General features: G+C 49.2%; 1 protein-coding gene across 1 annotated transcript; it reads left to right on the top strand.

Moving 5' to 3' along the window:
* Positions 1-466: 466 nt before the first annotated feature.
* On the top strand, positions 467-1,686 carry ID1 (inhibitor of DNA binding 1). The gene is made up of 2 exons (XM_059896713.1): positions 467-975; positions 1,218-1,686. The coding sequence occupies exons 1-2, from the start codon at positions 553-555 to the stop codon at positions 1,257-1,259; spliced, it is 465 nt and encodes a 154-aa protein (XP_059752696.1). The 5' UTR covers positions 467-552; the 3' UTR covers positions 1,260-1,686.
* Positions 1,687-15,995: the final 14,309 nt, after the last annotated feature.

Raw genomic sequence — 15,995 nt, 5'->3', positions numbered from 1 at the left:
AATCTTCCAATAGGGTCCAGAAGCCCAGGCTCAAGTACTGGGCTCTCTGGGCGACCCAGATCCAGCTGCTTCTCCATCGGGACCTCAGTTTCCCTCATCTGTAAAATGGGGCTGGAAAAGTGAGAAAATTAACCTGGGAAAACTGATTCTTGGAATCTTTTCGTTATTGGTAATACCGGTTTAGCCTCCTTCCCGAGGAGCCCAAGGCAGCCCTTGCCTCCACTAGCGACCTTGCACCGTGCCCTCCCACTCTCTCTGTTCTTGAGTCTCAGGTCCCTTTTCCACACCGGTGAGGGTGCACTAGTAGAGCAGGAGGCGGGACCCAGAAGAGCTCTAGGCCGCGCCTCCGGACCTCCCATTGGCTGTTTTTGAACCTCTGAGCCCGCCCCCCACGGTGGGGGGCGGGGCGCCGCGGCGTCTCTATAAAAGTCTAGCGGTGGGGCTGGTATCTAGCTTTCTACAGCAGTCTCTTTAGTGTTTCAACTTCATCCCGCACTCCCGGCGTCCGCCTCCTCCGTCCGCTTCACCTTTTCTCACCCAGACGCCAGAATCATGAAGGTCGCCAGTGGCAGCGCCGCGGCCGCCGCGGGCCCCAGCTGCGCGCTGAAGGCGGGCAAGACTGCGGGCGGCGCGGGCGAGGTCGTGCGCTGCCTGTCCGAGCAGAGCGTGGCCATCTCGCGCTGCGCCGGCGGCCCCGGGGCGCGCCTGCCCGCTCTGCTAGACGAGCAGCAGGTGAACGTGCTACTCTACGACATGAACGGCTGCTACTCGCGCCTCAAGGAGCTGGTGCCCACCCTGCCCCAGAACCGTAAGGTGAGCAGGGTGGAGATCCTCCAGCACGTCATCGACTACATCTGGGACCTGGAGTTGGAGCTGAACTCGGAATCCCAAGTTGGGACCCCCGGGGGCCGGGGACTCCCCGCCCGGGCTCCGCTCAGCACCCTCAACGGCGAAATCAGCGCCCTGGCGGCAGAGGTGAGGTCCGAGTTGGAGTACGAGATCATTTTCCTTCTACGGATGGGGAAACTGAGGCCCAGAGAGGGAGGGGTTACTTGACCCTATGTCCGCCCCATCCTTTCGGGCACCTAGCTAGCTGCTCAAGGATGTCCAAGGAGATCGGAAAAGGTGCTGCCTCCTCGTGTTTCCTGGGGAAGAGGGACTTGCAGCCCTGTTCCCTCCAACCTGCCCGTCTCACTTCTCTCTCCGTTTCATCACAGGCGGCGTGCGTTCCAGCGGACGATCGCATCTTGTGTCGCTGAAGCGCCGCCCTCAGGGACCGGCGGACCCCAGCCCTTCAGGGGGCGAGAGGAATAACTGTTCTCTGGTCCTTCCAAGCGCCTCGCCGGAGCTGGGGAGGAACAAGACAGATCGGCGGCCATTGGGCGCTTGCTGGATCCAGCCCGGGGCTGGGGGACTGATAGGGCAGGCTGACCGTCCCTCCTCGCCCACCAGCCACCAGAGACTTGGGGGAGTCCCCCCGTGTGTTTCTATTTTTTGAAAAGCAGACATTTTAAAAAATGGTCACGTTTGGTGCTTCTCAGATTTCTGAGGAAATTAATTGCTTTGTATTGTATATTACAATGATCACCGACTGAGAATATTGTTTTACAATAGTTCTGTGGGGTTTTTTTGTTTTTGTTTTTGTTTTTTTTTGGTTGTTATTAAACAAATACTTTCGATGGTGAAGTTGCAGTGACTTCTTGGATTGAGGGGAGGGGTCTGGGCTGGGGTGACCCCTGACCCTTTTCGCAGCTGCTGCTAGGGGGAGGGGACTGGAAGGCCACATCTGGACTGTCGCTTTTACTGACCTGAAATGAGGGTTTCCGGTGTCTTTAAAGTCTATTCTTTCCCCCCATCCCTGGCCATTTCCCCGCTCCCTAGTGTCATAAAATTAAATCCTTTAGACTTTTAGGGTTTCTCAAAGTGGTCATTGGGTCATATGGGTCACCTGGGGAGGTTGTTAAATGCAGATCAACCTGCCAAGGCCCCCTCTGGGTTGAAGAGTATTCAAGTCAGTTACATTGGAGAACCAGGTCACCGGACCACCTGCATCTTGGCCGAAATGGGTGAAGCCAGACCCACAGGAAAGGGACTTTCCCAGAACCTCAGCTTGTCGGGGGCAGGACTTCCATCTTGCCCCATTCCCCTGTAGGAGGTGCCTCCCCCACGGGCTCCAGGCTTGTCCAAGTGGGTGAGCAAGTTGGCAGGGCCAGCCTGGGCACAGCTGCTGGGCCACCTGCTCTGGGTCTGGACTCGGCCCCCTCACCCTGGCCTGGCTATGCCAGCAGCTCACAGACCTTCTCTCTCCCCCGGGCTCCTGTGTGGGCTCTGAGGAGGAGTGGGCGAGTCAGTCTCTAGCTCCGGAGCAGGAAAAAGGTGTCATTGACAAGGACCTATCTGCCTGGACATGTGTGAAAGTTTGTACTCATGGGGGAGTGCATATGAGTGTCTGGACCTGTGTGTGTGACATGAGTGAACTGGTTGTTACCCTGTGGGGCTGGGTCATCTGTTGGTGTGCAGGCCTGGGAGTGTGGATGAGGATACACATGGGGATGTGTGCAGAAGGGCAAATGTGAGCACATGTGTTCTGCAGATAAGTGAGCAAACTCCAGCTGTTTGGGCTGGTGTGCTCTGCTGAAATGCACTGTGCAGCTCTTGGCCTGGCTCTGGCTTGATGGATGGGTTTGTGTGTCTGGGGGCTGCAGAACTGCACTGGGTTTCTAAGTGTGTTCTGTAGATTGGCTGGCATTCCTGGGTCTCTGCTGGTCTGGGAGTGGGGGTGGGATGGTAGATTTATTCAAGCAAACCCTTCCTAAAAAGTTCAAGTACCACCTTTCCAGGCAGTTGTGAGGCCCTTGGGGACACCAACCCTTAAGTATCCCTACCAGGCAGTTGCCAGGTATTACACAGGTAGAAACTGAGCCCCAGAAAAGGCAAAGAACTTGTCCCAGAGAGCGTAAGGACTGTTAATATATTTTGTCAATAAATAAAATAGAATAAAATAAATAGCACCAAGCACCACGAGCCTGACTGTACTCTAAACCCTTTACATAAAGGATTTCATGGATCCCTGTGGGGCTAAGGGCAGGATTCTGAATAATAATAATGCAGACTATCATCTATTGAGCACTAACAATAAACCAGATATCAACCCCCTCCCCGAGCACATTCTAGACTTTATCAAAGAGCCCAGTATTTGGAGGTAAATCGTGTCCTTCGCTACTGCCCACTCAACTCTCCACCGGCTGTTTCGTAGCATTAACTTCACAGAATTGTTGTAGAGAATAAATGAAATAGAGCACTTAGCACGTAGTGTTTGCTAGCTATAAATTATCATTATTAACTGTCCCCTGAATGTCCTTGCACTGTCCTCAGAGGCACACGTGTGCACCCACTCCCTCCCGCGTCCCCCCCCACCCGCCTACCAGCCCACCCACCGGGCAGTGGGCGTGTCCCCGCGATTACTCCCCCACGGCACGGCCCTTTTCCAGGAGAGGAAGGGGCTGTGCCGGAGGGGTGGGGGCCCGGGTCACCTCCCCCGCAGTGCAGGCACACTCTGGCTTCCACGTTTCCCTCTTTTCCCCTTTGGCCCGGGCCCAGCCCATCTGGAGGCCGGCTCGGCGGCGGCCTGGGAGCGTTTCCATCAGCTGGGCCCGAGGAATGCGGAGCTATTTAACCTGAGCATCCCCAGGTGTACGGAGGCGCCTGGCTGTCTGGGGCCCGCCGCCTTTGGCACGGCCGCGCTAGACAAACAGCGCGCCGCCCCCGCCCTGCCCCTCCGCCCGCAGCTGCAGCCGGGCCTGGGAACGGGCGGGCGCCGGCGGCTTGCATAAGAGGCTCGCGCCCCGCGGAGGGAGGGGCGGGGGGGGGATGGGGGCCGCCGGGGGGTGTGAGAGCAAGAGTGTGTGTGTGCACGTGTGTGCGTGCGTGTGTGCAGCGCGCAAAACCTTGCTGCGTGTGTGTGTACAGCACTCAAAACCCTGCTCTCTGCGTGTGTTTGTGTATGTGTGCGTGTGTGTGCGTGTGTGTGTGTGTGTGTGTGTGTGTGTGTAGCACACAAAACCCTGCTCCTTTGGGCCGCCGCTGGGGAAATCATTAACTCCTTAACCCTGCCGACTGGGGGCAGGAGCTGGGCGGTGCGGGGGTGGGGGTGGGGGGAGGAGACCGCAGAGAAAAACCAGGACAAAGTTCCTTGGGCATTGGACCCTGCCTCTCCAGGGCTTTGGGGCCCAAGAGCTGAAGGATTTTTTTCTTTTCTTTAACAAACACTTCTAGAGCGCTTATTCTGTGCCGGGTACTATACTAAACTCAAAATTAATTTGGTTAATCCTCCTCACAGCTGTAAGGGGGCAATGCTATCACATGCTCATTTTTTTTTTTTTTTTTTAAATATATATATATATATATATACTCAAGGATATTTATTGGAGCACTTTTTTTTTTTTCTACTTTATTTATTTATTTTATTTTATTTTTGGCTGTGTTGGGTCTTCGGTTCATGCAAGGGCTTTCTCTAGTTGAGGCAAGTGGGGGCCACTCTTCATCGCGGTGCGGGGACCGCTCTTCATCGCGGTGCGCGGGCCTTTCACTATCGCGGCCCCTCCCGTCGCGGGGCACAGGCTCCAGACGCGCAGGCTCAGTAGTTGTGGCTCACGGGCCCAGCTGCTCCGCGGCATGTGGGATCTTCCCAGACCAGGGCTCGAACCCGTGTCCCCTGCATTAGCAGGCGGATTCTCAACCACTGCGCCACCAGGGAAGCCCCACATGCTCATTTTAATAATAGCAACAACAGCAGCACAACAGTAAAGGTAAGATAACATTTTAGTAGGGAGGCTGGTAGAACACTGCCTCTGAATCAGCCTTGATGCTCCTCACTTCGCCTGTCTGAGCCTCCATTTTCTCATCTGGGAAATGGGCTCCAGAACCTCAGCCTCAAGGATCAATTGAAGGGATGTGAATGGAAAGCTTGGCACCAGGACTGGCTCAGTGTAGACACTCGGTATATGTTGGTATAAAATGTTTTGTGCCCTCACTAAGGGGATTATCTCATGAGCCCTATCAGGTGTGTGAACCCATCGCTATTCCTACTCTTCAGATGAGAAAAGGAAGACATCAGAGAAGTGAAGTGACCCACCCAAGGCCACACAGGGACTGACTTAGAACTTTCTGGAAACCAGGCTTCTGAGGGGCTTCACGTTCCCACAGGACATCCAATTGAGCTATTTTTTTTCTTTTAAAACAGGAATGAATTTTTTTAAATCAGTTTTTGTTTTTTAATGTATTCATTTTTTATTTTTGAATGCTTTAGGGCTTCGTTGCTGCATGCGGGCTTTCCCTAGTTGTGGCGAGGGGGGCGCTACTCTTCATTGTGGTTCATGGGCTTCTCATTACAGTGGCTTCTCTTGTTGCGGAGCATGGGCTCTAGGCACGTGGGTTTCAGTAGTTGTGGCACGTGGGCTCAGTAGTTGTGGCTCTTGGGCTCTAGAACGCAGGCTCAGTAGTTGTGGCGCCCAGGCTTAGTTGCTCTGCGGCACCCAATTTAGCTTTTTCATCTTATTTCCAATTGAAATCCCACCGGGTCATTATATATTTTTGTTTTAAACACATAAACTGGAAAAATGCAAGACATAATGCATATCACAATTTTTGCAACTCATGTTTTGGCATTTCTTAATTTTAAAAAATCTAACGAGAGCCTTGAAAGATGGAAACGGCCCAGGCTCTCTCTTCCTCTAAGAGGTCCTGGGCCAGGTCCAATGTGACCTGGTTCTGAGAAGACAGGCCCCACAGTGGGGCACAGGTCTTGAACCAGGTAGTGACCAACCAAACTGTGGACATGTCTGCTTGGGTCCTGGTGGCTAGGGATCACTAGGCCCTGACCTCTGGATGCACGTGCCCCCCTCCACAGAGGTCAAGGGGGTTTCATGCACAAACACCAACCTTACACCTGCCAATTTGAGTCACCCAGACCTCAAAGTGCCCCTGGAGTCGCCTCCCCACCCCCCAACATTGCCTCCTGAGCCTAAGACTCAGGGGTAAAACCTTTCCTCACACCAGCTACTCTTATTGAGTCCCAGGGACTGCACCCAGGGAGGGCTCCCGGCTGTCCAGGTCACACACTGCAAGGCTTTCCATTGACAGTTGGGCCTGGGAGTCCAGCCTGACTGCCAGAGGGAAAGGTGAGTCATGGCCCAGCCAGGGTCCCGGCGCCGCTTTCCGGGAAAGGGAAGGGAACGGAAGAGAGGAAATCAAAAGGCCTGGAGGCGCACAAGGCGGCGGGGTGTTCTTATCTTCCCGGGACCGCCCTGGCTGGCGCTTCCTGCCCCAACTCTTGCAAAATGGATTTCCCAGCGCTGCCCCCAAGAGGGGCACCGCGGGCCTTACAGGGTTGCATCAGGGCCTTGTGCAAGGCATAGCTGGTGGGGAGGGCGATGCTGCAGGCCAAGAGGGGGCAAGGGAAGGGGGACTCGGCTTCTAGGTCCAGTGCCACTTCTGATTAGCACTTGCCACCTCCCTGGCCTTCAGCATCCTCAGCTTTATAATGGGTGTTACAGCCACTGTTCTGAGGTTTCAGTGACATCATCCCCGTCCCATCCACTCCTCAAGCCTCACCCAAGCCAGGCCATTGTCGTCTCTACCTGGAAAACTGTACCAGCCCCAACTGGTTCATTCAACAAACATGTTGGCCCTTGAACAATGTGGTTTTGACCTGCACGGAGTCCACTTATAAACGGATTTTTTTCAATAGTAAACACTACAGCAGGGGTCCCCAACACCCGGGCCGCAGACCGGTACCTGTCCTGGGCCTGTTAGGAACCAGGCCGCTCAGCAGGAGGTGAGCGGCGGGCGAGCCAGCGAAGCTTCGTCTGCGGCTCCCCACGCTCGCATTACCGCCTGAACCATTCCCCCTCCCCTCCCCGGTCCGTGGAAAAATTGTCTTCCACGAAGCCGGTCCCTGGTGCCGAAAATGTTGGGGACCGCTGCAGTACAGGACTACAAGATCGGGGGTTGGCTGAAACCTCTGATGCAGAACCACGGATGCGGAATCCCCGATAAGGAGAGCTGAGTATAAACTACACGCGGATTTTCACTGCGTCGGGTCGGTGTCCCTAACCCACGCATTGTTCAAAGGTCAACGGTAGTTACAAAGTTTCTACCTGTGCTAGGAGCGGGTTGCAGGAGCTAAGAATTTAGATTAAAATGCTTGCCCTATTGGAATTTACGTTCCTAGTGGAAGAAGACAGACAGTAAATAAATATGCGTAAGCATAATCAGAGGTGGATTTACCCTGAAATGACTGAAGCTTACATTTCAAGTCTTCACATCTGGAAGGAGTCCTAGCAGTGAGTTATGTGGGGTTTTGTTTGTTTGCTTGCTTTGTGGGGGTGTATTTTTGTAAAATTTGCAAGATGTTGTGCCTAGATTGCAAAAATCTAGGCCCACAAAACCTAGATTCTCTCCTGTATATGCAGGGGGCGTGCAACAGGATCCAAGCTTGAAGACAAGGCTGCTGGAGGCGGAGCAGAATCATGTCTACTCGGTTGTTCATTTTTTCAGCTTGAGACCCCGATCTCTGAGCGGCAGAGAAGAGCTGGGTGGATCAGCGCGCTCCAGCACAGCTGAACTCACTCAGCTCACAGCAAACCTGGGCGCCCTGCCCGCTCCGCCCTTTCTCGGACCACTGGCCCCCCCTTGCCGGGAAGACCCAGAACTGCGCCAGCGCCGGCGAGAAACCAGGCCTGGTTCCCGAGGGCGGCGAAGGCTGGTGCCTTTGCGGCCTCTGGCGGACTGTCTGGGAACTGCAGCCAGAGCTGTGATTTCTGTGTCTGGTATGTGACTGTGTGTCTGCGTACATGTACACAGCAGGCGACGCATCCAGAAATCTCCACCCAGCTCCTGCTCTGATCAGGGCCTTAGTTACTCTTTCCCCCATTCTTTCATACTCTTCCTTCTTCCTTGCTGTATGACAGCCCCCTCTGAGCCTCATTCCCTCATCCACAAGAGGAGGAGATCTTAGGCAAATTCTTGACATTTTTTAAAATTGTGAAATGTATTATACATACAAAAGGGTACATATCACGAATGCATACAGTTTAAAGACAATAATAAAATAAACACTTAAGTATCAGCCACCCTGCTTAAGAAATAAAAGATTAAATCTTTCGGTGCCCCTCTGGATAAAATCCCCACTCTCCCTGTAAAGACATTACCACTATTCAGAACTTTGTGTTATTTAATCATTTGTTTTTCTTTTATTTTTTTCCACATACGTACCAGTATGCATCCTTAAATAATCTATTGCTTAATTTTACCTGGTTTTGTCTCTTATAGAATCATACTAAAAAATAAATAAATAGAATCATACTGTGTGTAGTTTTCTGTCACTTGCTTTTCTCATGCAATATGAATTACACTAGAGCCATCCACATTGATGTGTGTAACCTTAGTTCACTCACTTTTCACTGCATATAGTATTCTATAATGTGATTTTTTTTTTTTTTTTTTTTTGGCCGTGCTACTCCTCATGCAGGATCTTAGTTCCCCAACCAGGGATCGAACCCACAACCCCTGCAGTGGAAGCGGGGAGTCTTAATCACTGGACTGCCAAGGAAGTCCCTATAATGTGATTTATTTACCCAATCCTCTGTTGATGGACCTTTGGGTTGTTTCATTGTTTTTGCTATTATCAGCAGGGCTGCTCTGAATGTCCTTGTGCATATCTCCCAGTGAAGATGTGTGTGAAGGAGATAGCTGCATCACAGGACATACACAGTTTAAATGTTATCAGGTTGGACTGGAGTCTATTTTGATTAAACAGAGGAGTCAGAACTGGGAAGTCCCTTACATACCACTTAACCCAACACACTCACTGTAGAGATAAGAAAAGGAAAACCCAGGGCTTCCCTGGTGGCGCAGTGGTTGAGAATCTGCCTGCCAATGCAGGGGACACGGGTTTGAGCCCTGGTTTGGGAAGATCCCACATGCCGCGGAGCAACTAGGCCCAGGAGCCACAACTACTGAGCCTGCGCGTCTGGAGCTTGTGCTCCGCAACAAGAGAGGCCGCGATAGTGTAAGGCCCGCGCACCGCGATGAAGAGTGGCCCCCGCTTGCCGCAACTAGAGAAAGCCCTTGCACAGAAACAAAGACCCAACACAGCCAAAAATAAATAAATAAATAATTAAAAGAAAAAGAAAAAAAGAAAAGGAAAACCCAGGGAGGTTAAGTGACTTGCCCAGCATCCCCAGCCTTGGCTTCCCCATTTTGAGGATTAGCAAGACTATTTCATCGTTAAAATTGTCTTCTGGGCTGTTTTTAGAATTCTGGACAAAGTAGAAACAAGGATACTCCTTGGAAACCATCCCACAGACACACACACACACACACACACTCACTCCATCTCCAAGTCCTGCCAATTCTAACCCCCTAAATGTATCCCAAATCCACGCATTTCTGCCCATCCCCCTGGCTTCCATTACCTCTCACCCGGACATTGCAGTAGCCCCCTCATTGGTCTCCCTGCTTTTAACACTGTCCCCCCCACATTCTCCACATGGCAGCCAGAGGGATCTTTCTAAAATGTAGGCAGAACATATCATTTGCCTGCTTAAGAGGCTCCTGTACCTTCCAGTTGCTCTTAGCATACAATCCTAATTCTGTACCACAGCTCACAAGGCACAGTAAGGCCTGGTTCCTGCCTATGTCCTCCCACTCGCCTGCACTCACCTCACTGCTCTCCTGTCACTTTGGTCACTTTCCAATTACTCTTCCCTGACTGGGAGGCCTTTGCATGTGCTGTGCCTGTTGCCTGAAATTCTATGCCCCACAAATAAACATTCTTGCCACTTAGGTCTCAGCCCCAATGTTCCATCAGAGGGGTCTTCCTGACCATAACATCTCCTTTCTTTTTTTTAGAAAAAATATTTATTTATTTGTTTGTTTGGCTGTGCCAGGTCTTAAGTTGCAGCATGCATGCGGGATCTAGTTCCCTGACCAGGGATTGAACGCAGGCCCCCTGCATTGGGAGCACAGAGTCTTAACCACTGGACCACCAGGGAAGTCCCACCATCTCCTTTCTTTCTTTTTTTTGGCCGCTCCTCTTGTGGGATCTTTGTTCCCCGACCACGGACTGAACCCGGGCCCTCGGCAGTGAAAGCGCAGAGTCCTAACCACTGGACCACCAGGGAATTCCCACCATCTCCTTTCATTCCCTGCCTTTCTCCCTGTTTTTTGTTTCCTTCCTAGCACCATTCACATCTGTAATTGTCCTTGGGGAAATCTGCTTAACCTCTCTGGACTCGTTGCACTTAGAACAACTTATTATCCTTGTGGCAGTTTTTTTAAATGGCCACAATTATTCATTCCATTGAAAGGTGGGTCTATGTCCCCTCCCTGTGAACCTGGATGGGTTTCTGTGACTGCTTTGACCAACAGTTTACAGCAATTGATGCTACGTGACTTCCAAGGCTAGATTAGGAAAGGGTGTTCAGCCTCCATCTGGTTTTCCTGGGCACTCACTCTGGAGGAAGCAGCAGCAAGGTGAGCCTGCCATGAGACCATCCTGCTGGCAAGGCCACGGGCAGGCACTCCCGATGACACTGCCAGCTGAGCTCAGCCATCCAGTCATTCAGGTCTACATGAAGCTATCCTGGATCCTCTGGACTAACCCGTCTGTCGGCTGAATCCCACTGACTGACCACAGTTGACGCCACAGGGAGCAGAAGAATTGCCCAACCAAGCCCTGCCTGAATTCTTGATCCATAGAATCTGTGAGATGTAATAAAATAGCTGTTGTCTTAAGACACAAAGTTTTGGAGTAGTTGTTACTAAACAATATAAAACCAAAACAATCTTGTGTGTTTGTTCCCTTGTTTATTGTGACTCCTTTCTGTAGGACGGGGGCTCCATGGGCTGCTTTGTTCTCTGCTGTATGACCTCTGTCCAGCACAAAGCCTGGCATACAATTGGTGCTCAGTAAATACTTGTTGAATGAAAGACAGCGTGGATGAATAGAGGTACGCACACTATACTCGGCTCCAGCTCCATTCACCCTGCTGGGTGGGGTTTTGGGGACAATCCTGCAGATACCTTGGCATTGGGAAGAGGGGCACCCAAGTTCCTGCCATCCCCTGGCAGCCCGGTCCCTAGCTCTGGAAGTGGGTACTGAGAGTTGCTTTGATCACCAAAGCCCACTGGGGCATCAGGGCCTCTCCAGTAAGTGCCCACCTGCCATGACCTCTCTTCTATGGTCCAGCCTCTGGGCTTTGCATAAGTTCCTTCCAATGATGTCTTTCAAGCCTCCTTTATTTGAAGTCACTTCCTCCAGAAAGCTGGTCCAGTTTGGGAACTTTCCCAGGCTCTCTATCTGACCTCCAGAAACAAGTCCCCTCAACTGCTTCTTTTTTTTTTTTTTAATATTTATTTATTTATTTGGTTGTGCCAGGTCTTAGTTGCGGCACATGGGCTCCTCAGTTGTGGCATATGAACTCTTAGTTGCGGCATGCATGTGGGATCTAGTTCCCTGACCAGGGATCGAAACCAGACCCCCTGCATTGGGAGTGTAGAGTCTTATCCACTGCGCCACAATGGAAGTCCCTCAACTGCTTCTTGATCACAGACAATTCCAGGGATTTCTCTAAGATCATTCCTGTTCAGTGCCTGCAGAGCACCTCCTTGCCCTATACTGTTATCTCCCAACAAGGACACACAGCCCTCTCTCCTGCAGTTCAGTCCTCTGACAAGGACAGCCCCATCCCAAGATACCTATGTGTCAAGCCCTCTGCTAGGTGTTTTGCTGCCAGTATCTCATTTCAACACCTCCACAACCCAGTGAGGTCAGATTCATAATTATCTCATTTTATAAATAAGGAAGCTGAGGTTCCAAGAGGGAAAATAAGTTCCAGGTACATGGCTGGCAAGTAATCTTCTGGGATCCAATTCATCATCGTCATCATTATGATTGTAATTTCTTAACGTACTGACTGTAAAGGTAACGATCCACTAAAGGACGCTAAATTCTGGGGGTCAGACTTTAAGCAGAAACAGGATATTTTCACAAAGTATCCCCCTTAATGTATTTAATAATTACAAAGAGTAAAATATTAATTTTAATATCAATCCAGCAGACACCACCCTAAACAAGGGATCAAGGTGACATCACCAGTTATACATATCAACCTCACAAAGTCTTGGGCATATGTCACTTCTGTGGTGTTTTCCCCCAAAAATGCGTAACCTCAATTTGATCATGAGAAAACCTCCGACAAACCCAAATTGACGGACAGTCTACAAAAGAGCTGGCTAGTATTCTTCAAATGTGTCAAGATCATGAAAAAGATGGAAGGACAGAGGAACTGTCCAAATTGGAGGGGACTAAGGAGACATGACAACCGAATGTGATGTGGGATCCTTCCTGGACTGGATCCCAGAACAGAAGAAAGACATTAATCGGCAAACTGATGAAACCCAAATAACTTCTGTTGTTAGAATTTTAGTTAATAGTAATATCCAAGGTTAATTTCTTAGTTCTGATAAGGGTTCTATCATTATGTAAGATGTTGGCAAAAGGGAAAGCTGGGCATAGGACATACAGGAACTCTGTACTAGTTTTGCAACTTCTGTAAGTCTAAAATTACCTCAAAAGGAAGAAAAAAACATTAAAATAAAAAAGAGAGAGAATGAAGGCTAAGCTGGAGTAAGCCTCCTACAGCCCAACTCTCCCACTGGTTACAGCTAAAAACTCTGGATAAATACAAAATGCAACTACTTAAGAAAGCCATTCTCTGGTGGCGCAGTGGTTAAGGATCTGCCTGCCAATGCAGGGGGACACAGGTTCAAGTCCTGGTCCAGGAGGATGCCACATGCCGCGGAGTAACGAAGACCGTGCACCACAACTACTGAGCCCACGTGCCTAGAGCCTGTGCTCTGCAACAAGAGAAGCCACTGCAATGAGAAGCCTGCACACCGCAATGAAGAGTAGTCCCTGCTCGCCTCAACTAGAGAAAGCCAGCATGCAGCAACAAAGACCCAACACAGCCAAAAATAAATAAATAAATAAATAAATAAGAAAGAACACTGTAAAGTAAATAATAGAGAGCAGATTGGAGTGAAAAGTCAAAATGTGAAGAACAACCCACACAGCAGTGGTGAGTTTCCTGGTAGATGTTCTTCCTGTATCTTCTTGCTTAGACCCTGGGTACTCTGAGTTCAGGAAACTGCACACCTGACATGAGCAGCAAAAACTCCCATAGAGAAGCCCAACATTCTGGCCAGAGAATGGGGAAAATGGACCTCCGGAAGCTGGAGAGTGTGAGGAATTCCTTGGTATTATTTTTTTTATTTAATTTAAAAAAATTATTTATTTATTTATTTATGGCCGTGTTGAGTCTTCGTTGCGGTGCACGGGCTTCTCATTGCAGTGGCTTCTCTTGTTGCAAAGCATGGGCTCTAGGCGCACGGGCTTCAGTAGTTGCAGAACGCGGGCTCAGTAGTTGCAGAACGTGGGCTCAGTAGTTGCAGAACGTGGGCTCAGTAGTTGTGGCTCGCAGGCTCTAGAGCTCAGGCTCAGTAGTTGTGGCGCACGGGCTTAGTTGCTCTGTGGCATATGGGATTTTCTCGGACCAGGGCTCGAACCCGTGTCCTCTGCATTGGCAGAAGGATTCTTTTTTTTTTTTTTTTTTCCACACACACACACACACACTGTATTTTATTTTTACAGGAGATAAATAGACTGACACCAAGCATTGTACATGGATGACCACAACAAAAGCAACAATGATTGCAATTACCAAACATGAAACACACTCATACTATGTCATAATATTGACATTCAGTCCAGTAATCCTCCACTGTAACAGATCCTTTACTTTGCAGTGAAAATTGATTTGTATATTCTTTGCCTCTGAGTCCTTGTGGGATTTTTTTTTTTTTAATTCAGACAGAAAGTCACAAAAATTATACTCATCCTCATCAGTTCACTCAGTCCCATGTAATTAATTTTTTTTTTCATCTTGATCTTTTGTTAGCACTTTTATGAGTTCATCAGTTTTTCATTAGAGTTCTGAAAATGCTTATTCATTCAGTTCAGCAGTACAGTCAGTTACCAGAAACCTGTACTTGTCAGAGTCTTTTCCATGAATTTCTTAAAGATGAAACCCTTTTATAGGAACATATTTGCAAAAGCATCAGAGTACACCCAGAACTGTCTGTAAATGACAAAAGACTTAAAAATGACCACAGTTAAAGATTTGATGAAAGTTCATAATAGTGCAGTTGACAAGAAAATTAGTTATTTCTGAGATATACATTTTAAGGTAATAACTAGGATTATGACTTATAACATTATACCAGAACATATAAGATTTTTAGAAATTTCATGTAATATCTGAAACATTTATATTAACATATTTCCATACAAATAACCCAATGAAAGTTTAGTATTAGTTGTTTTGTTTGTTTTTTTATACTACAGGTTCTTATTAGGCATCAATTTTATACACATCAGTGTATACATGTCAATCCCAATCGCCCAATTCAGCACACCACCATCCCCACCCCACCGCAGTTTTCCCCCCTTGGTGTCCATATGTCCGTTCTCTACATCTGTGTCTCAACTTCGGCAGAAGGATTCTTAACCACTGTGCCACCAGGGGAGCCCTCCTTGTTATTATTTTTATTTAATCTTTGCTCTCAGCCCCGGTCTGCTCTGCAGTTCCCAAAGTTGTCGAGAGAAAAGTCTTGAGAAAACCCACCTGCTGGAGAAAAGAACTTGGAAAAGGAACCCCTGAGTGTAAATACTGTGGGGCGAATCCTCAGTTCTCTGTCTTTTCTCTTATTGCTTTGCCCCAGGAGCAGGCCCAGTGGTGGCAGTGCTGGTGGTTAGAACTCTGAGAGAACTTCAATTTCAGACCAGAGGAACAGAAAAAATGGGCCTGTAGAGCCAGATAATGTAGATAAAATCCTGGAGAGGAGAGAATGGATGAAGGAAACCCTCTAATTCTGTGTATGAACCAACACAAGTCCTGGGCTCAACCCCAAGCTGAGCCTGTATGGAAGACACCCCAAGAAGGTGAGCAAAGCTTTGAGTACTGACACCATGTAAACCACTGCCCATATCCCAGACTAACCCCTGCACCACGCAGACCCAAACCACATAGCAAAGCTTTGAAAGTAAAACTGATATTAGAATCACTGCCTGCAGCAGGTAAAGTAGAACATGCAGTCTGCACCTAACCAGGTTTGCCTGCTACTAAAAAAGAACAAATTTCCAGAGGCTTTTTAACAGTACCCAGGGTCTCAGAAGATAATATTGAAAATGTCCAGGATACAATAAAAAGTTACTCAATGAGGAACATCCAACCAATTCCCAAAGCAAAAGACAATCAATAGATGCAAACCATGAAAAGACCCAGATGTTGGAATTGTCAGACAAAGACTTCAAAGCAGCTATTATAACAGTACGCTGTGAGGGAAAGATAGATGCTTTAGAATGAATGGGAAAACAGACATTCTCAGCAGAGAAATGGAAACCATAAAAAAAGAGCCAAAAAACAGGCGGTGTTGGTCAAAAGGTACAAACCCTCAGTAATAGAAGACAAACAAGTTCTGGAGATCTGTACAGCACAGGGCCTGTAGTTAGTATTGTATTGTATGTATACTTAAAAACTTGCTGGGGGCTTCCCTGGTGGCGCAGTGGTTGAGAGTCTGCCTGCCAATGCAGGGCACACGGGTTCGAGCCCTGGTCTGGGAGGATCCCACGTGCCGCGGAGCAGCTGGGCCCGTGAGCCACAATTACTGAGCCTGCGCATCTGGAGCCTGTGCTCCGCAACAAGAGAGGCCGCGATAGTGAGAGGCCCGCGCACCGTGATGAAGAGTGGCCCCCGCTTGCCACAACTAGAGAAGGCCCTCGCGCAGAAACAAAGACCCAACACAGCCATAAAATAAAAAATAAATAAATAAATTAAAAAAAAAAAAAAAACTTGCTGGGTGTGATGAATTGG

The sequence above is a fragment of the Balaenoptera ricei genome, chromosome 15 (assembly GCF_028023285.1).
Source record: "Balaenoptera ricei isolate mBalRic1 chromosome 15, mBalRic1.hap2, whole genome shotgun sequence".
NCBI lineage: Eukaryota > Metazoa > Chordata > Mammalia > Artiodactyla > Balaenopteridae > Balaenoptera > Balaenoptera ricei.
Note: the sequence above shows the minus strand (reverse complement) of the source record. Positions and strands in the feature narration are given on the sequence as shown.

Coding starts and splice junctions, on each gene's coding strand:
- ID1 (XM_059896713.1), top strand. CDS start 553: ATGAAGGTCGCCAGTGGCAGCGCCGCGGCCGCCGCGGGCCCCAGCTGC. Junction 976..1,217: donor TCAGCGCCCTGGCGGCAGAG/GTGAGGTCCGAG, acceptor GTTTCATCACAG/GCGGCGTGCGTTCCAGCGGA.